This window comes from Aulostomus chinensis, chromosome 5 (genome assembly GCF_037954235.1).
Source record: "Aulostomus chinensis isolate RoL2024-O1b breed Wild chromosome 5, RoL_Achi_v1.0, whole genome shotgun sequence".
NCBI lineage: Eukaryota > Metazoa > Chordata > Actinopteri > Syngnathiformes > Aulostomidae > Aulostomus > Aulostomus chinensis.
Window position 1 is genome coordinate 17,660,090 of NC_141324.1, and position 20,938 is coordinate 17,681,027.

The following is a 20,938-nucleotide window of genomic DNA, read 5'->3' on the forward strand; positions in this document are numbered from 1 at the left end:
TGTGGTCACACGTCTGCGGCAAGTTCTCGCTGCCCTGCAGCTGCGTTGTCACGCATCAGGAGCATGGTCACGTTCCTAAGCATGATACACCCACAGTTATCGTGGATGCCAAAAGTTACTGCTTCGTTTGCTCACTCCATCATGTATGAAACCTTTTGTTCAGAAGTGTGCGTCTGTGTCTTTGTCTGTTCTAGTGATCAGGTTGCTTGTCAAATGTTACTCTGGAAATGACTGTGCATGTTCTACTCCACGTTAGCATGCTACGCTAGTATTAGCAGCCGTTATCGCGAGCATGTCAATTATCGGCATCATGCTAGTGCGCAGATTACCCTGTGTTATGCTGTCGTGCAGACCACCGTTTCCTGTGTTTGTTTATATTGGGGTCCATTGATGGGCTGCTGATTTTATTTGGTTGCTACATGTGTGACGATGCTGTGTTACCAAGCAGGTTGTCACATCTGTATCTATAAGCTTGGGCGTATTGTTTTGTAGCCATGTGCTCATTATTTATCCCTTTCCTTTGTTTCAGAACCACACACACCTGTATACCATGATAGTTATAGCAAAGACAGCAGTACCCATTCTCCATGTTTCTGATCCCTGATATCAACCCGTGGTTACAGCCAGTTGGCGTCTCATCTCTGCATCGCCTCCCTAGTGCTTCCTTGCATTAACATTCTGGGCTAGAAGTAGTGTCCCGGCTGACACTCTTGATTGGGTGTAGTGAGAACTGCGAACAGCCCTCCCACACCCCTTCGTACCATCTATCCACCAACCTTCACCCACAGGTTTACTTTTTATAACCAGGCAGTTAACAGGACTCTCTCAGATTTAAAAGATCTGGGGAACAACAGTTTTGTGTTCTAGGGAGAAAACGGCCACCTCACCATGGTAACGCCATTTACCTAAACTCACAGATTTCACAGTAACACATCCCCAGGTTATTAAGGTGATTCTGACTTAATTTGAGATGGATCTGGTAAACACATGAGGATGTCAGTTTATGAAAAAGGAAAAAGGCATTTTTGAAGGCCACCAGGTGGCACTATGACTAATCTTCCTCAAAATTTAGTGGGTCCTGTCTTGACCCATACCGAACCTTTCCACCAAGCTTGGTGAAAATTGACCTGATAGATTTCTGCATAATCTCGCTAACATATAGACGAATTCCACCTAAAGCATGACCTCCTTGGTGGAAGTACATCGAGAACGAAAGTTACCTGTCATACGCCAGTTTGCCGTTCCCTTCAAAAATGACAGACATTTCCTGGTCCACCCTTTCACACCTGCTGCTGACCATCGTGATGCTCTAATGATGACATAGACTGGTGATTTTTTTTTTTTTGCTGAGCGAATATGAATATTTAATGAATACAATCAATACTTGTGTCCTGAGCATCTGATTCTCTTGTGCCAGGTATCTGATTATACTGCAGGAGGCTTCAGATAGACACTGTGTACAGTATATTAAGACTGTGTGTTCAGAATATGCTGGCTCTTCCGGTGTAATGAGTTTGAGCAAAAGTGCAAAGGTGCCCAAACTTTTTCCCTCAGAGGGCCGAGCCAAAACTGAGATGTAATGGTTGGCTGCAGACCAAAGGCAAACACACACTGTGTTGTCAAACGGCAAGATGGTTCTAAACTACTGAAATCTAACTAACAAGCTGAAATCCCAAGCTCCTTTTAGTGAATATTGTTTAAGCTTTTAGCTGAATAACAACAACAATGATACTAAGTAATAGTTAGGGATATAAAGAATTTAAGTTTTTTTTTTACCTCGCTGAAAAGGAAACAAAATAAACAGTGATGTAGAGTATAAATGTTTTTATTTTTAGTATTAGCTTATTATTAGCTGATGATTATTCCTATTATTATTATTATTATTATTATTATTATTATTTGTAGTAGTAAAACTAAGTAAAAGTAGTAGTACACGTCTGAGGTGGTTACTTGAATCTTAAGGTGGGACAGTTTTGGTCTAAGGGCCCCACTTTGGGCTGCCCTGCTCTACAAGAAGTGAGGTGTAGCTAAACTACATAAGAGTGCATCACCCTCTTATTGTGGAGAGCAAATCTTCACATAAAAGTGTTTTCTTTATTCCTCTAAATCAAGTGGAGTAGCGATGGTTGCTGCTTTAAAGCCCTGAGCTCCGTGGGGTCAAATATACCTCAGGAGCCTGCAGCGGAGGGTTTATCTGGAACAACTCACACAGTTTGATAGTTTATTTTGCTGCCCAAAAATACCACAATTACACAGTAACCACCGAGTGTCCACATCCATGCAGGAGAATAACAGAAGTCACAGTGTGGGGTTATCTCAGCGGTCCATTGATCAGTGTCTGAGAATAAAGCTCAGTCAGCACTCTGATGGGACGCTATGATAACAGCTAGAGTTTCCCCTGATGGTATAAAAAGACTGTGCTGCTGGGATAAGATGTTTCTAGCCTTTAGGCTGAAATAGAAGCCTCAAGGCCAAATGACGTTTCACATCCCGCGTCTGCCAAATGAAGACACGTCGCAGCAGGCATAGAGTAAAACCTGGCTGATTTCTTGAGCCATTCCTGCAGTAAAGTGGATGCGCGTACTACATTACTGACTGTGTTTACATGTATATATACTGCAGGCAATATGTGCATCCTGTTGCCGACAGGCGAATCTTGGCTGGCGTCGGTTCACAGTGAATCAATCAGAGGACTTGAAAGGGGACACCTCAGCAGGGAAAGATGTTCTGCATTGATCAGGAGGGGAGCCCAAGTCCTCTTCAGCACCACAGAATCAACCAGCTATGAATGTTTGTTATTGCAGCACCTTTACAGCTCGGACACCAAATCTCCAATCCACAGACTGCCTCAGAAGTTGTTTTACCATGCAAATATTTACTATCCTCCCCCTCTCTGCACCTACTCCTCAACATCTTTTATGCTCCTTGTCCCTCCTCCTGGCTGTCCTCCCCTGCCCCACACCTGCCCCCTCAGGGTATCATCTAACCTGGCAGTGTGTCCTTGGGTCCATACAGTGGCAAAGGCACATTGCTCCCCTTTATTTAGACATTGTATCTTTGCCCTGCAACCTAACCTCCACCCATTTTAGTTGCCAGAAGTGAGATTATATTATAATGTCCCTGCAGGATGCAGCAGTTATGATTAATTACCCATGAATATCTACTCCCAGTGCTCTTTTATTCTTTTTTTCTCATCTTTACACCTTTTTCATGTGCAATATTGTGTGAAACTAAAGTAGCCCAGCAAGTCAAGTGCAGATATGAAATTGGAGGAGAGCCCTTGTTACTCTGCAGACACTGCAGTGCAGCCTCCTCTCTCAGTCTTCCAACTTCCTCACCTATTTCTAGAGTCACTGGGCAGCCCTGGAGAAGTCTGTGGAACAGATGCCAATAGCAACAGTGGATTTTTCCTATACTGCTCAGCTCTGCAAGGCCTCCTCTCTTCTCCGTCTAGTGTACAAACAAACATGGTCTTGAATGTTTTACAGAATAGATCACAAATTTTTTCTCTGAAATGCAGTGAAGGAGATGCACAAGGCAGGGCAGATACAAGCATTACAAGTAAGAATTGGTAATCAAACTACAAAACAATCAATTATATGATAAAGAGAGACAGATTAACAAACAGTGTCACTGCATGGTCACAAATCATGGAGGACGATGAGATAAATATTGGATGTGTACTGTAACAGGCTATGTTGAGTTACTGATGTGCAAAGTCAACTTGCTTATGCTTGCATTACATTTGCTTCTCTCTACCTAAACTTGTATTTTAAAGTTTTATTTTCTCCTTCAGCAATTGAAAAGATTAATACACAACTTTTTACTGATGGAATAATCATGCTTTACAAATCTAACTTGCACACATCCCAGAAAAAAACTGTGTGCGTGTGTGTGTGTGTGTGTGTGTGCGCGCGCGCGCGCGCGCGCAAAGTTATCTTCAAATTTCCGAGCTTGTAGAGATGTTCCTGAATGCAACGTTTATTCGGTATGACGGTGGGCGGGTCTTCCGGGGAGGAGGCGGAGGTCATCACAAACATGGCGTGGAGGGGACGTTTATCAATGAAATGGGCCCAAACAGAGTGTTTCAGATGGAAAAACACAACGTCGCGAAGTTCCAAGTGAGTAAATGAAGCACTGTTGAGGTTGAATTATCTGTTTACATGATAACGAGTCGGACAGAGTGTGTGTTTGTCTCTCGGCCTAGTGTGTGTGTGTGACAGAGAGAGAGAGAGAGACGATTACCTAACCGTAAACATTAACGAATTTAAATGCCATTTATTAACTGTTGTTTTGCTGTATTATTCTTGTTAATTTTTATATGTTGTCATCGTTATTTATGCAAATTAACGGAAGAAAATAAAAGGCCCCGTTTCTCATAGGCTTTTTTTTTTTGTTTACAGTTACGGAAATGCTAAGAGCGACTAGATAAAGAATAAGGTTAGTTTAATCACTGCAAGGCTAAACACCAGGGCTAATTAGGCCACATGCCTTAAATCACTAACCTTGGTTTGTTAAAATCATTAGTAAAATTAATATTTGCAATATTAGAATAAACACGTAATACAGTTATGAGATCAGTCAATAAAAAAAAGTTTTGAATCTCTTCTGTCATTTTCACCAGTTGTGAGTATTTTCCTTTTTTGTTGTGACATAATAATAGACTATTTGAATGACTTTCAAGGTCAGATATGTTCCTAAATCCCAAAAAATAAAAGTAAAGTTGTTTGCCTCTCATGCACTCACAGATACATGTCTTCTCCTGAAATTTTTTTTCCCTGCTGCATTACATCTTTGTGACATCAGAATGCAGTGAGAGCCAGCCACATTCGCTTAACTTGAAACTAATCGTGACTGATAGCTAACAGATAACATCTATCCGTTTTCAACCGATTATCCTGTTAATGACCCTGGTTTATGCTACGCCGTCGACGCAGACCCCTACGCGGACCCTACGCCGTAGCCTGACGTTCACTTCCAAATAAAGCCTTCTTGACTAGGCGTCGCGACGTGAACGTCAAGGACTGTGATTGGTCCGCTCAGAGAAGGTTGCTGAATGCAGGAAGAGGTGGAAGCATAGGCCACAAGAAGTCACTTTTGTCAAGGTAATAGTTTACAGTTTGATTCATGAGAGCTAACAGTCGTTCAAAGAAAAGCACTGGACTTTCCGTTGTAATTAGTTTTGTTTTGGAATCCGAAACGAGCCCCTGTAAACCATACAAAGACACAGCTACACCCCCTAGCGGCATAGCGGTGAATTGCAGAGCAACGCGTTCCTTCGTCGTAGAACTTCGAACGCTCAATGACGGCGTAGGGTCTACGCCTTCGCCACGACGCAGAAGCATAAACCAGGGTCATGGGGGGCTGGAGCCTATCTCAGCAGCCTACAGGCGAGAGGCAGGGTTCACCCTGGACAGGTCACCAGTCCATCACAGGACCAACACATAGAGACAGACAACCATTCACACTCACAGTCACACCTACGGTCAATTTAGAGTATCAATCAGCCTCGTCCCCTCTTGATGTCTTTGGACTGTGGGAGGAAGCTGGAGTACCAGAGAGAACCCACACAGGAACAGGGAGAACATGGAGACTCCACACACAGTGCGAATCACTGTGCCGCCCTAACAATAACAAAGCTGCTCCAAAATTGTGTGAGAAGTGTAAAAACTTGAGAGACACAAAACACTTTATGAATAAAATGTTGCTTTGAGAAAAGGTTCTCTATTTTGGAGATTTAACTGACAGCAAATCACTAAACTTGATAATTAGTGTCCGTGTTCCTCTGCAGTGATAAATCTGCCTGTTGCATGTTTTTCCAAAGGCTCAGCCCCTGCCACCAACAGAAGTGTGGCTTCCGTCGTGAAGCCAAAAGGCCGGACACAAAAAAAGGGGATGTCACCCAAGAAAAGGGCAGCACTTCACCCCTTGAAGGTGGTATATCGAGGCCTCCGCCTCCACCTCCACCTCCACCTAGAGCACCCCGGCCAAAACTTTTCAAACCTTTGATGTTCACAGTTGGGGTAGGTCCCGCTATTTTCTTTGCTTCAGTGGTCCGTGTTCATTTTTAAACTAGTAAAATTGTGATGTAGCTGGTTTGTGGTCTAACGCCATGTCAGTTTACAGGCTGCTCCTTTGCTGCGGCAGCCATCTTGCAATATGAGACCCTTAAGTCAAGAGTTCAAATGGCTAAAGATGAAGAGGTGTCAGCAAAATTCCTAGAGGTGAGGCTTGAATGATACAAGCTGACATGTTACCGCTACCGTGACTCTGCCCTGTTGGGTTCTAGCTTCTATTACAACATCAGGTTTGAATTCACATATTTACACTGACCTGTTACCAGGGTTCCCAGGACATGGCGTACTGGCATGACTGGTGGAACCAGCTGACAGCCTTCCAGCGACAAGTCATCCTCGTGATGTCCATGATGGATGACTTCTGGAGCAGCCTCAGTGAAGGACAGAAGACTGTCACTGGTGACTGCGTTGTTTCATACTTCCTGGTACATGTGTTATGTAATTCTGCATTGGTCATGAGATGTCATAACCACTGTTTTCCAGGAATTATTGCCGTAAACGCTGCAGTCCTGTGTTGCTGGCGGATCCCTTCATTGCAAAGAAGCATGATTAAGTACTTCACGTCCAACCCTGCCACGAGTTAGTATCAGGGGACCAAACAAGCTAAACTGGTTTATTTTCAGAGCAGTTTGGTGAATATATCGTGAGTTAACTCTCTCTAGGGCCTTCCAAGCACACATTTAAGGTTTCTTTCAATGTTCGTCTCCCTCACCAGAAAAGCAGTGCCTTCCCATGGTCCTGTCCTCCTTCAGCCACTACTCCATCATCCATATGATGGCCAACATGTATGTCCTGTGGACATTTTCCTCAGAAATCGTCTCCCTCTTAGGGAGGGAACAGTTTCTTGCTGTCTACCTGTCTGCTGGTGAGTCCAAGTAAAAGATAGGTTTGATCACAGTAAATCCAGAGCTGGGATTGAAATTTTCCTTGCTCAAATACTATTTTTCGGGTTGTCATTTATGAATGAACGTTAATTCTTATTGAATAAAATCATTGCCTGAGGCTTTATATTGTCCATACAATCACATTGTGGTAAATATGATATCTCAGGACCGACTAGAGAGAATTTCATGACATCTGACTCAAGGACTAAAGGACTTGATTTGATGCCCAAGGTCCCTGTGACCTCACAAATCCTTTTCTTGGCCATGAGAAAAACGCAAACTATTAGACAAATGCTCCTATTAGCCATCTTCCTCAGAGCCGTGCCAAGAAGATGGATCCCTTTCTTTCCTCTCCAGAGACCAGCTGACTGCTAGCTAGCTTAGCACAATGAATGGTAGCGGGTGGGAATAGTTAGCTTGCCTCTGTCAAAAGTCAAAAAAATATATCCGGTTCAGGATCATGAAATTATCCTCCTCATCCTTTTATAAATGCAGGACAAGACTGTTTTAGAGTACTGTGGTGACCTTTGATGGGGACATGCTAACACTTCCCATTCACTACCATTTGCTGTGCTAAGCTAAATAGCGGTCGGCTAATCTCTGTGGATCTCAGCACCCAAATGCACGCAGAGAGGAGAGAAGAGCATCTATCTTCTTCTCTGCTTCTTGGGAGGATGGGCAATAAGCTCTTGTATATCAAAGGTCAACGAAGGCTGTGACATCATAATGTTCTTCTTTTCTGGACATTATTTAACACGGTGACTCAGGAACAGATTTAATCTATTGATTCCTTTCAAACTCTTCCCTACATATCTGATGACTTTGGACAAACATGGATTTCAAGTGCAACTCGACTGATAGGTGGCGGCCTACAGCTGGGAGAGTCGTTCTAGTTCGTCAGACTCCACCGACTTTGGGTTTGCTGTGAAACTAAAGCTGAATTTCTAGCGTGAGATTTGTTTTACACAGCTGATTGAGTCACCAGTTAGGTGGGTAGTTTATAAAAATGGGAAATAAAAAAAGGATAGCGAGTGATTCTGTCACCCTGACTGTGTATTTGCAGGTGTGATTTCCAACATGGTGAGCTACTTGTGTAAAACAACCTCTGGACAGCTTTATCCTTCATTAGGAGCGGTAAGATGTTCACTAAAATCCAAATACGGAAATAAAGCACGACACTTTTCAATCTTTTAACCATTTTATTTACTCTTCAGTCAGGTGCAGTTATGGCCGTCCTGGCTGCCATCTGCACCAAGGTGCCAGAGGCCAAACTAGGAATCATCTTCCTCCCCATGATCACCTTCACAGCAGGGAGTGTAAGTCTTGTAGTATTTTTGTGTTTTGTCGCCTTGGTGATGGTTTAAAACAAAGACCTGTCTTAAAGACACACACAGCCCTGAAAATAATTGTGGTGATTCAGTCATTTAACAGGGCATTGATGCTCTTACGTCATTTGTTTGTCAAGTCAATTTTATTTGTCTAGCGCCAAATCACAACAAAAGTGATCTCATGACACTTTACAAGTAGAACAGGTCCAGTACCACGCTCCTTCACTGAATTTACACCCAACAACTCTCCATGAGCAAGCACATCCTGCAACAGTGGCGAAGAAAACCTTCCTTTAAACAAGCAGGAACGTGGAGCAGATCCAGATCCTTCTGCTTTGACCAGTTGGGGGGAAAGAGAGCAGGAGAGCGGGACAGAGACAAAGACAGATAATGGAGGAAGACAGATATGCAGAAGGAAAGAGTGGACAGACGGGGACGTGAGCAGGTGGAGCTACGGGTGGCAGCTTGAGCCTCTTCAGGTCTGCAGCCTCCTCCAGCAGCACCAGGGATCTGGGATGAGGGGAGCCCGAAGGCTCCGGAGAAGAAGATGAGTTAGTAACACACATGAGAATGATTTATGTATGACAAATATAGGAGGACAGAGAGGGAAGAGAGGAGGAGAGAGAAGCCCAGTGCACCATGGGAGATCCCCCAGCAGTCTAAGCCTATAGCAGCATATCTCAGAGCCAGAAACTGGGAGACGGTTCCACAGGAGCGGAGCCTGATAGCTGAAGGCTCTGACTCCCATTCTACTTTTAAAAACTCTAGGAACCACCAGTAACCCCGCATCCTGGGAGCCAAGGGTTCTAGCTGGATAATAGGGGACTATGAGGTCTGTCAAATATGAAGGTGCCTGACTGTTGAGGACTTTGTATGTTAGAAGGAGAATTTTGAATTCTATTCTGAATTTGACAGGGAGCCATGTAGAGAAGCCAGTACAGGAGAGACATGGTCTCTTCTACTAGTTCTCGTCAACACGGGGGCAGCAGCATTTTGGACCAGCTGGAGAGTCTTTAGGGACCTACTGGTGCTGCCTGATAGGAGGGAATTGCAGTAATCCAGCCTGGAAGTGACAAAGGCATGGACTAGTTTTTCTGCATCCTTTTGAGACAGGATGTGTCTGATCTTAGCAATGTTTCGTAAATGAAAGAAAGCAGTCCTAGAAATTTGCTTAATGTGGGCATTAAAGGACAGATCATGTTTGTGCTGCGTGAATGAATGAAAGAATGACTGAAGGAAATCTGATGTGTGAATGAGTGAAGGTGTAAGTAAGAACACGTGCAAGAAAGACGGTAGTTGATGCAGTTCTGTCGTTGGTCCCTTTTTAGGCTTTGAAAGCTCTCATTGCCATGGACACAGCGGGGCTTCTGTTTGGATGGCGGCTGTTCGATCACGCAGCTCACCTCGGCGGAGCCCTCTTTGGAGTGTGAGTGGCAAATATGTATCATTGTTTTCTGTATCTGAAAGTTTAGAACAAGTACGACGCATTCAAAACACCTTAATTTAGTTGACAGAAAAGAATAGAAAGAATAACGATCATTAATACCACAAAGCGTTACTGTCAATGAACATGATCTTGCATTTACATCGTAAAACTTTGTCAAAGCAGGTCTTTGAGTTCAAGGCATCTGCAGCAGAAGTACATACATGATCCATACAGCTCACACATGTACACACACACACACACACCTAGATACCTACTCAACAGGTCCATCATGAAACGTTTAACAGAACATTTTCTTCTTGTTGTGTTTTTTTCACTTCATTCAATTCACAAAATTCTAATTAGTGGGGCATGATCCTGAAAAGAATGGTATTCACATGGGAGGTATCAGAATTTAGCCTGAAGGGTACAAGAAGCAAGTTTAGCATGCCAAGGGTTTTCTTTAAAGTTGCGTGAGATGATGAACCACAACGGCGAGTTGCTGATTCGCTAAATCGACTTAGAAGGCGGGGGCCGATGGCATCCGAATGCTGCTACGTTTCTGCACTGTAATCCCTCACAGTATGAATCCATAAACCGAGCGCGTCACGTGGGTGTCAGGGTGGCGTGAATAAGATTACTGACAACTGCAAATAAAAACATTGGAAGGGGAAAAAAAAGCAGGCAGAAATCGAGTTGGAGAGCCTGATCTGTCTCACTCCCTCTGAGGAGCGACAGTGGCATTCAAGGAGGTGCTGGACAACAAGAACTAAGGTGTTTTCTGTCATTTAAAAACCTGAAAGTCCTGAGAGACCCTCTGTAAGACCCATGACCTGTGCCCGATGACACGGGATCAATAGGATCCTCTTGGGATGGATGACAGGTGCTTCTCTGTTTGCGCCTTCTCTCTTACCCTGTTCCAAAGCAGCAGCTGGGGTCTGCAGCTCTAACAAAACCTGAACTCCCTCGGCAGTACTGAACAGCCCCGACTGACCCTCTAATCACGCTTGTCGTGTTCTGCCATCATCACATCATCATCTCTGGCTGTCTCTTCCCGCAGATGGTACGTGCTGTACGGTCACAAACTGATCTGGAGGAAGCGGGAGCCCCTTGTGAAGCTGTGGCATGACATGCGTTCCCCTGGAGGGGGATCCAAGTCCGGAGGCGGGCCGAGGATCGGTGGTGGTGGTGGTGGAGGTGGACCACAATAAAACCTAGCAGCCCCTTTTTTTAGAAGAACTGGGATCCAGTTACCTCAAAATATGCAAAGACTCTTTCACCTACTCAGATGAAGATGGCCGTTATTATCAGCGAATATCATTTTTCATCCAGTTGAAGCCGATTTTATGGTATACGGAGTACTGCTCACGTGTTTTTACTGTGTACTTTTGCTTCTCTACAGTATAGAAACAAGTGTGACCCCCTTGACCCCTGTGGGACTTGTGACACATTTATTTAAGAAAATGATCTCACATGTCTGTCACTATTTAATAAACTGTCAACTGAAAAACTTGCTTAAATTCTTTTCACAGTATCTCCCAATAATCGTAACACTGATGATTTCACGTGAGCACACGCTCTCATAATTCAGCCCATGACGGATGACAGGAGAATTTTTTTCTTGGATATTGTTCTGTCTGTTTTTGGTTTCTAGCCAGCATCTTGTCATTACCCGGGAACATGCAGGGTTCCCACTCTTTCGCTGAAATTACTTTCCAGGACATTTTCAGCGCCCACAGAGACAAATTATTAGGTCAATTACTGATACATTTGTCTGTCCCCCTCATACTTTGGAAGTGTTCTTTTCTACATTTGTAACTTTGAATTTACCCAGATTGGCTCCATGTTTATGAGGACCTGAGCCTGAAGGTACTTCAGGCGAAGACCCTATTATGTTTGTTCCTCATACATTTGATGTGCAGTCTATGGCTGTGATTTATCTATGAAAAATAATTATGACAAATGTGTTCCAGAATAATGCAAACACCCACAGATTACGGCGTAGCACTGCATTAGCATGACAAACTACAGTAACAATGTTCAACTGGGCAACTCCCAGCTCAAGTTTCCCTTCTCTCTTACTTTTTGTCCTGCACTTCCTCTAAATATATTTGTATATTTTCAATAAATCCCTGTAAAAACATTCCTTCTCTGCTCCTCTGCCTGTCACTCAACAGAGAACAGAGAGGAGGCCGTGGACGCGGGACAGAAAAACCTCACACTCGCGGACCGGACCGACACAAGCGACACTTTTCAATTGAGAGCCGCTAGTTTTGTTTCTAGGCACTGAAAAGTCACTAAATCTAGCGACAAAATAAACTGAGAACCCTGGGTTGCAGAACCGCTCGAAGCGGAAATGCAAATTTGATTGGCTGGTAGCGTCACGTGGGGTGCCGCGCCGGCTCGGAGCAGAGAAGCGCTGAGCCCAGCAGGTGACAGCAGACATGCGTGCGCCTAACTTTTAACCCCTTTGCATTCGCTCACAAGGCAGGAGGAGGTTAAATAATTTTCCAGGAAATATTAACCGTTTCCAGGACACTTGTCCCTTTTTTTTTTTTCTCATTTTCCATGTTTTCCATGACTGGAAAATTGGTCAATCATTTTCCAGTTTTTCCAGGACGCGTGGGAACCCTGGCATGATTGTTTGTATGGAGCTTTTTTTAGGGCCTGAGCCAGTCCCTGGCGAAGACCCTATTATGTTTCGAAGTCACACTCGCCACTTCAAAAGTTAATTTTTTTTTTTTTTTTTTTTTACGGAAAACAAAAATCTGAAAAAAAAAGATGCTTTTGGTGATTTATGTGAAATAACGTTTGTCATTTGGACGGTGAAGTTTGTTTTTATTTTTAAAATAACCTGCATCCATTACATGTCTTGGTCATAACCTCTGAGGCATCTTTGGAAAAAAAAAAAATTAAAAAGTGCATATATAGGTTTTAGAATGTTTTCACTCTCTAATATTTGTACCAACGTCAACCCCAAAAATCCCAGCGTCTCGAGTTATTAAAATATGCGAAGTGACGTTAGGTGCATTATTCCTGACGACACTCACTGTTAAAGTATCCCGCGTCCATCACGTATCTTCGAGGGATCATCACAAAGAAATATCAAATACATGTTTCTAATATAGCATCATCAGAATCCTGGGTATCTGCCCCAAAAGACCTGGTACAAATCTAGAACAGGTTCAAAATAAACTGGAAACCACATCATCGACATGAAATGACATACATGAACTCAGAGAAAATAGACTTTATTAAAAACAAATCCCATGATACAGTTCTTGAAGCTCGATGTGTGCGCACACTTTGAGGAAAGGAAACAAACAATATAAACACAGATGATGTTTACATGTACGTCCACCTTACGATTATTCTATTTCATTACCAGATTCTCACTCTTTGCCCAAAAATGGACTGAAAAACACCAAACATACCAGAAGAATCAACATGAACAGAAGCGGACAGATTCGTAGCTAAAAAAAGAAAATTCAAATGCAATCTTGAGTGACTGTATCAGACCCTTAAATCCTGGTTATATAAAAGAGAAAACCGCAGTAATCAGACATATATAAGACCAGCACCTGAACTGCACAACATTCCAGGGGGAGTTGTACGTTAGAGGATAGTTTTGACCTTACAATTAAATATGGAGGTGCCGTAATCTCGCTGTTCCCTCCATCAAACTGATCCGTCAATCAAAAGACAAAAAGAGAAATAAGCAGCAAATCCATTTCACGTCGTGAAAATAGCTTCTTCTTTGTTGACATTAGGCTTCATGGACGTGGCCTTGGTGGGGGGTAGGCACCCTTGTAGTTTTACTATGGACCTAAAGAGTTGTAGTCCAGTGGAGTCTAAAAAAAAAAATAAAAAAAAAATTGTGGATTTTATATGTATTTGAACCTGTACAACATCTGTTTGCATTTGTTTGTACCTCGGCCTCCGAGGACATGTTGTTGCTGCGACCTTCATTTGACCGTTTTGTGTCAGGCTCACACAAAACCATTGAACTGGTAATCTTAAAGCTTGGTGAGAGGACCGGGGACGGACGGGGCAACACAGGCTTTAATTATTCTCGTAGAAACCACCAGGTAACCCTCTGAGGAAAAATGCTTGCGTGAGCGTTACGAAGAAGTTCAAACTCACTTTGCAATTTGGTGCAAAATCTTTTTGTTTTGTTTGGACGGCTGAAAAAAAAAGTAATGGCTTTTGGTGACAGGAGGGTAAAAGAGAGGGAGTATTACATGAAATTTGTGTTTACAATTTCGAGACAAATTGGATCAAATAGGGCATACTGGACCCTGAACAAGGTTCTGGAGTCTCAGCAGGAGAGAACTTTTGTTTTTAAATGTTCTACTTGATTAAGGCTCATGTTCTCTGAGCGCGCGGTAGAACACTTCACCCGGCGACACACACCTGCCACACTGCTGCTCCACTCCATCCTCATCCAGTCCAAGTCAGCAACAATGTCAGTTCCTCATTCTGTACTTGTGGTTGCCGTAGTTTGGGAACCCCAGCTGACTGACCATGAGGTTGGACAACTTCAGAGGCATGCTGCCATAAATCTCCACCAGCTTGTTGAGGCAGTAGGACCTCTGCAGCATGTGTTCAGGACGGTGCCACATACCCAGGTACCCGCTGGCAGCGTCCATCTCCATGTTACGGAGGTCGACAGGTTTGACAAACACCCCAGAGGATTTGGCATGGCTGCAGATGGACTTGGCATGTTTCCTCAGATAGAGCGCTACCATAAAGTTCATTGCAATATCGTCGCAATTCTGCGTTGCATCCACCAGCGCGTGCACCGCATGAGGTTGGTCCTGGAAGAGCTGGAGGTAGTGGCGGTGGAAGAAGGCAGCGCCGATTAACACCATGGAGTATCTGCAGGGAAAAGGTGTTTGACATGAAAATACCACACAAAAGAGAGGGTATTTTTTTTGTAAAGTTATAAGAAGTAAAAGCACATCTTACTGATCGCCAGCTCCTAATTCTGGATCCTGGGTCTCAAAGCTGCCGTAGCTGTAAACTCCTCCCTGCGTGGTGACGTGTTTCCGTGGAACAAACCCTACAATCTGCTCTGGAAATTGCTGTGAATTGAAAATAGAAAAACTTGGAAACTGAATTCTGATGTATCTTTATTAACACCATCGTGTCTCACGTAAAACTCAGAGGATGTGGGTCTTCCTACCTTCCAGACAGTGTAGGCAAAGCTGATGTCAGGAATGCTGACCAGCGTGTCGTCGTCCAGCATCAACACGGCTGCAGATCAGAGCAGAAATTCATTCATTCCACCCAGAAATAAATGTCACAGCAGAGATCTAGAAATGGAACTACGAGTAAGAGGACAGAAATACAGACCGTCAGTGTCAATCTCAGGGAATAATTGCACTCTGTTGCGCATCTGATTGACAGTCTGCTCCTTAAACACCACCGGGACCGGGTGAGGCCCTAAGGACTCCCATAGCTCCGTGGGTGTCTGCTCCCCGATGTTGTTCCACACTATGATGATCATCCGAAGATGAGGCACAGCCTGGTAGTGGTTCAAGAGCTTGAGGAGGATGTCTGTGCGGTTATAAGTCTGGATGACAATAGTGAACTTCTGCTCCTCCAGGATGTCAAAGGTGAGGCTCTGTCCTGCCGCCGCCCGTCGTAACACTCCCAGGACGCCCCCTTGGTCCTCAGCAGGGGGCAGCAGAGCTGTCAGGGCCACACCCATCAGGAGTAGCAGAAATACTGGCCAAACAAAATGGCTTCGCCTCAGGCACCTGAGGCAGAACCAGACCCTGCGGGGGAGGAGGAGGAGGAGAGAGACTCATTACTCGACTAGATTGTTGATATCTGGATTTGTGCAAAACTCTTCTATTCAAATAACCCTTCAGATTAGTCGAATATTCTGGGTCACTCCGGAGAGGGTTTGAGCCCCCATCCCTCCACCTTCACCTCTGACTTTGTATCACTTGAACAAACTTGTAGAATGTGCACACAGGAGGGTTTGGCAATTGTTTTCCCACTCATGCAGTTAAGAAAGAAGTGGAACGCCTCTTTGTACAGTGGCTATGAACATAACTACTTTTTAAAAAAGCCTTGTTTTTACAGATCAACAGGGTGAACAGCCTGCTGACAACTTACAAGGCGTCGCCACAAAACAAAGCATTGTTATAAACGATGCGATAGCAGCCAGAGAAACATATTTTGAAAAATGACTCACTGCTGGATGTCAGATATTGAAGAGAGAGAGAGAGAGAGAGAGACAGGTGGATCTGCAGCTTTCCTGCCAGGTGGCAGCAAGACAGACCTGATACACTGGATTTGATAGAACATTTCCTGATTTCAACCTGGGACATAATTGTCTGATGGAGATGTTTTAATAACACACAGGCATCTGATATGAACCCCAGCCACCTGCTGCTGTTCACGAGATGCCAACGGATAGAGGGCAGGAAAAAAGGTTGGAATTAGTTGAACTTTAAAGTTTAATATTATGCATTCATTCAATTCTTCACTTGGAAAGTAACCGGCAAGAAGCTGTCAATTAAAACCGGACTGTATCCCTTTGAAATGTAGTGTAAGTGGGCAATTACACTTACAAACTAATTTATCGTGAAGTCTGCCTTTGAATTGATCGTAATGTTAAAAAGCAAACGCGGTTTTATCGTCTCATTTTACACCGAAAGTAACATCATGCAGCACTGACGTGAAAACAGCGACTGAAACCTTTCACTCTTTGGTGGAATGTTTACTGAGATAAATCACGTACAAAATTACAATACACACGTTTTCTTTGGCTAATGTTCTTTATTTACGTGCAAAAGTTACCCGACTCCTAGCGGACGTAACTGTTTTTACTGTTAACAAAGAACAAGTGAAGTTTCCTACCGTTCCGTAACTTCTAACTCACCTCATTTTTCCCAGCGCAGCAGTGACCCGTTCACACCAGCAGCATCAACGCCATGTTGGATGACTCCGACTGAAGAGCGTGGAAGCGAAGATGCCTACTGACTAACATTGAGCTGAACAGAGACCGCCCACTTCTACCGGGGCTCCGCTCCCGGAAGTACATTTGCTGTTCATTTGCTCCGCTGACACGTCAATAAATGCTGCTATTAAATGTTTGACAGCTGGGAACAGATAGCTTAAACAGTAAGGGAGTCAGAGCTAAGTGTTGGCTCCAGTGGAATATCTGCGCGCGTCACTGTCCGCCATTTTGGAATAAAAATTAACTCCAGAAATGGGCAAACATGCGATAATTTACCACTTCTGGTCTGAGAAAAGGTTAAAAAAAATTGTAACGAGTAAAATGGTTTAACATTTGTTTTTTCTTTAATTTATAATTTAACATGGCTGGAAATACCTTGTAATGGTCCGTGGCTATTGATTCTGTCGAGGAAAATGCGTTTCCTTGGTGGAGTTGACAGGGAATAATCCATCCTGTGCATAGAATAGTGTTGGTTGCCATTCAACCACATAAAACAATGAAACCACAGATCCGTGTGAATTCTAGAAGGAATTCTAGAACCAGTTTTGCCATTTGTCTTTATCAGAAAGCAGGTATGACATGCTCATTCTTTCATTGTTCGGTGTTCTTGCCCTATATTTAAATATGGACCACATTATACAAGCGTCGGTTATAAGCAAATGTCATTATGAATACAGAAAAAAACTCACTTTAAGTATTAATCATTTTTCCTTTGCCTAATGATTTGCAAGTGAATTTACAAGGTACATCCTCAAAATAGTGCTTGGAAGAAGAGTTTGGCCAATATCTTCAATCCCAATCCTAATTTTACTAAAATGTCCTACACAAAATTACTCGGAGATTTTCCAAGAGTTTCACAGGACATCAAGTTATTTCTGACACCAACCGTGGAGGAATTTGCATCGAGATCAGATATGTGTGCTGCATATCTTTGAATCAAGACTGGAAGGCAAAAATTGCGCTGATAAATTCATTATTGTGCGCTGCCATGAATGAGGTGATGCATGTCTCCAAAAACACACCTGTAATCTGGTAGAATTACTCCTACCCAAGCATGGCATTCTTAAGAATAAAATAAGATTAAAAACTGAGCCTTGATAACAAAATATTTACCAAAAAAGTTAAAATCACAGCAAGATTAAAAACAAATTTAAATTGTGAGATAAATGTGACTTCTCTTTATCTCACAATCATTCCACACCATTGGAATATTTATTCATGCAGACTATATTTTTTTTATCATTTATTCTTACTGACAGAAACAGCCTTCAGTATCAACACTGATTCACGCTGGGAGATTAATTAGGTCAAATATCTGAGGAGTCCGGGGGTGGGGAGGATTTCATGTTCGGCAGGAATTAACGCAATGCATGGCCTGAAGTAAAATTAAAAAAGAAATTCCAAACAACTACACCCAAGTGTGTAATATATTTGGTATTGTGTTTTGTCCTATGAAAGGTGGAGTAAGATAAACAGAAAGAGAAGTAGGCAGATTAAAGTATCACTGTTTGGGTGTTGTCTGTCACTGAGAAAGTCGGTGAACCTGCAGTAAAGCAGTTATTGATCCCTGGAAGCTTCAACTATGTGGATTATTTACCTCATATACGGTATGTACTTTCTTCAAACATGCAAGCAAGCACAGGATCTGAGGGGGGGGGGGGGGGTGATGACTGATGAAAAAGTCCTGTCACACAGCTCGGTCTCTCTCTCTGAAGACAAGTTTACATTTCACACACTTCCACACCATCTCCAAACAGAATAAATACTGACTCACGAGTTAACGAATTTAACATAAAAAAATCCCTAACATTAGTACCCCTTAAGGTCTTTGCGGAGTAGTACCTTAACTGGGTACTGGGTACAGTTCTTAATGGTACTAGTAATACTAGCAGTATTGATTTAGCCAGAAACAATCAGTCAGGTTAAGAAAGGCTGACACTGGAATTCATGCTCATTCCGTTGCTCTAAGTTGTGCCTGCTCCACATTCTGCAGGCAAGGTGTTTTTGAATCAAATGACAAGACCAACACTCAGAGTTAGCAATATCATTTAATCTTTCCCCCTCAGCTTGGAATCACTGTAGTACATAAGTTACATTTTGTTTTCTCAATTTCACAGGATCATTTTTTTCCTCTCCTCAAACTTCCAGTTTGACCTCCCTCTCGTATCAAACAAACAAAAAAAAAAAAAAAAAGCAGATTGTATTATACAAAAATGCAAACCAATTTTCACACAGTGAATTCTCTTACAAAGTCATAAAATGGCGTAATAATGGCTACATCCACATTGGAGGAAGATAATTCTAGACATTCCTTAATGGAGTATAATATACATATAAAAACTTTTTTTTTCTTGCTGAAATCAAACCTGTACCTTAATTTAAGAGATATTTTACAAGGGAGTAATCATATAAAAAAGCCTTTTGCGAATTTCCCCACAAAGTCAGGGAATAAAATGTGAGCCTCAAACAGCAGTAACAGAGTTCAGTGGTCACGTGTGGGAGTGGAGGGGTTAACTGGTTGTGTGAATGAGGGGTAGGCAGCAGTTCCACTCAGAAACAAAAGCACACAAGAGATTGAAATGAACATCTTTGCTATTTACTATGTAGTAACCCCCAAACTGTTGTCACTGTGTGTCAGTTCTCTGCAGCTCAAGACATGCAGAGTCAGCAAGAATCTGCACCGAGATGGCTGACTTGAACGGAGAGAAACAAATACTGAACTGACAGCAATTCAATGTTGACAATTCATGACTGAACCCCCTTTTTCCCTCTTAATGTAAGCTTTAATACTAAAGTTCATAAACACAATGAGAGCAAAATTAAGCTGGTGGGCCAAATTCACGAGAGCAGTCGTCAACGATGGACCAAACTATTGCGTGAATGTCACTCAGATACTCGTATCGCTGTCGATTACACATCAGGTCGGAGGATCTTTTCAAGACTAAGACTTGCAGGTCAGTAAATTCACTTAACTATTGCAGAAACCAAAAAAAAAAAAAAAAAAAAAGAAAGAAAAGAAAGAAAAACAAACTACAGATGCAGCTAGGTCAACAACATTTTCCTTAAAAAACAATAAAATACACATTTTGCTTCAAATCGGGAGAGATCTCATTATTGCCGCGTTAAATGAATTTTCAAATGGGCGCAAAGCGTTTAGTTGATGACTCTGAATCAGGCCAATTCAGTGTTGCGTTTTGGGGATCACGCCGTGCTCCTACAGCAGACCAGGTCGAGGAGCCCTCCAGCCTCGGAGCAGACTTCCTGAATATGCTCTTGAGGACAGGCGGTGGGGGGAAAAGCCCCAACAATTCTTTAATACCTTACCATTATTACCCAGCACAGCACAATTTAGGGAGGGGGAGGGTTTGTGGTGGTAGTGGTGGTGGTGGTGGGGACTTAGGGTACATTTTCTACAATACAATCTAGCACACACAAAACTCCATAAAGTCTCCATAAATTTTTCCAAAGTTACAGAATTTTTGTCTTCTTCGGAAGCATAGTCTATAAAGAACATCTTTGTTTGAACACAAAAGATTAAGTGAACACACATCAATGCGCACAGAAGTCCTTCGTCTGGGAAAGGATAAAGTCTGTGTTGGCAACCAGTGGACAGAAAACAAATCAAAACGACAAAAAAACCCCAAAAACAAACATTTTGCTGATTCTAAGTAGAGATCATTTAATATAAATGCTGAGCGAGTAGAATAAGAGGTGGCACGTTAATAGTGCTTTAGTATATTAATGTATGTATACATACTCATATGTATAAGTGAGCCGTGTACCTAAACAATAAATGTAGCGAGGAGCAGCCAGAGGCTTGAAGTGTGGGTGGGGACTGGGTTGGGGGAGGGGGGGTAGTGATGCTAACATCAATCACTCCAGATGAGGATGTCCAACACAAAAACATTTGTGTCTATGTTGAAGTGACTCCTCAGCGGTCAGGGACTCGTCAGACTGGGTTTCTCAGTTCCCCTCGTCTTCACGACGAGGGTTCAATGTAAAATGACTCGACCCGGAGCTTCTCCTCTTTCTTTCAACCGTTCAAGCACAAGGACTCACTTGCTGTCAGAGCTGTAACCAATCATGGTAATTGTTTACAGAAGGCAAAGAGCTCCATGTCGGGCATCGGCAGTAAACATTTAACATGATGGAGAAAGATCAATAATAGTGGTGATGGTGACAGCAAAGCGCCACTCTTGATGTGTACTAATCCCCTACAGAATGCAGTACATGCGTACTTGTGGAATCTCACC

At 42.9% G+C, this 20,938-nt stretch overlaps 2 protein-coding genes across 5 annotated transcripts; one reads left to right on the plus strand and one right to left on the minus strand.

The window, feature by feature from the left end:
* Positions 1-3,973: 3,973 nt before the first annotated feature.
* parla (presenilin associated, rhomboid-like a) lies at positions 3,974-11,784 on the plus strand. 3 transcript variants are annotated; one of them, XM_086203595.1, is made up of 11 exons: positions 4,020-4,121; positions 4,404-4,440; positions 5,825-6,023; positions 6,127-6,224; positions 6,344-6,476; positions 6,561-6,656; positions 6,793-6,942; positions 8,025-8,095; positions 8,176-8,277; positions 9,618-9,715; positions 10,773-11,784. In XM_086203595.1, the coding sequence occupies exons 4-11, from the start codon at positions 6,186-6,188 to the stop codon at positions 10,921-10,923; spliced, it is 840 nt and encodes a 279-aa protein (XP_086059721.1). In that variant the 5' UTR covers positions 4,020-4,121; positions 4,404-4,440; positions 5,825-6,023; positions 6,127-6,185; the 3' UTR covers positions 10,924-11,784. The 3 variants fall into 3 exon arrangements, with proteins under 3 accessions (XP_086059719.1, XP_086059721.1, XP_086059720.1); XM_086203594.1 differs by having other exon boundaries at positions 6,120-6,224; positions 10,773-11,781; XM_086203593.1 differs by lacking the exon at positions 4,404-4,440 and having other exon boundaries at positions 3,974-4,121; positions 6,120-6,224; positions 10,773-11,757.
* Positions 11,785-12,947: 1,163 nt separating this feature from the next.
* Positions 12,948-16,804, minus strand: extl2 (exostosin-like glycosyltransferase 2). Of its 2 annotated transcripts, XR_015115786.1 has the most exons (6): positions 16,608-16,804; positions 15,068-15,492; positions 14,898-14,968; positions 14,681-14,796; positions 14,126-14,590; positions 12,948-13,563 (listed from the first exon to the last, which is right to left on the minus strand). XR_015115786.1 is itself a non-coding variant. In XM_086203600.1 (5 exons), exons 1-5 carry the CDS (start codon positions 16,610-16,612, stop codon positions 14,179-14,181), a joined length of 1,029 nt encoding a protein of 342 aa, XP_086059726.1. In that variant the 5' UTR covers positions 16,613-16,800; the 3' UTR covers positions 12,948-14,178. The 2 variants fall into 2 exon arrangements, 1 of the variants encoding a protein (XP_086059726.1); XM_086203600.1 differs by having other exon boundaries at positions 12,948-14,590; positions 16,608-16,800.
* Positions 16,805-20,938: the final 4,134 nt, after the last annotated feature.

Bases quoted from the DNA above. Each gene is read 5' to 3' on its own strand.
- parla (XM_086203593.1), top strand. From the start codon at position 3,991: ATGACGGTGGGCGGGTCTTCCGGGGAGGAGGCGGAGGTCATCACAAAC. The intron at 6,024-6,119 runs GTAGGTCCCGCT...ACGCCATGTCAG, and splicing joins CTTTGATGTTCACAGTTGGG to TTTACAGGCTGCTCCTTTGC. The intron at 6,477-6,560 runs GTGACTGCGTTG...ACTGTTTTCCAG, and splicing joins AGGACAGAAGACTGTCACTG to GAATTATTGCCGTAAACGCT.
- extl2 (XM_086203600.1), bottom strand. The intron at 14,797-14,897 runs GTAGGAAGACCC...TTCAATTCACAG, and splicing joins TTGCCTACACTGTCTGGAAG to CAATTTCCAGAGCAGATTGT. The intron at 14,591-14,680 runs GTAAGATGTGCT...TTTTCCCTGCAG, and splicing joins GAATTAGGAGCTGGCGATCA to ATACTCCATGGTGTTAATCG.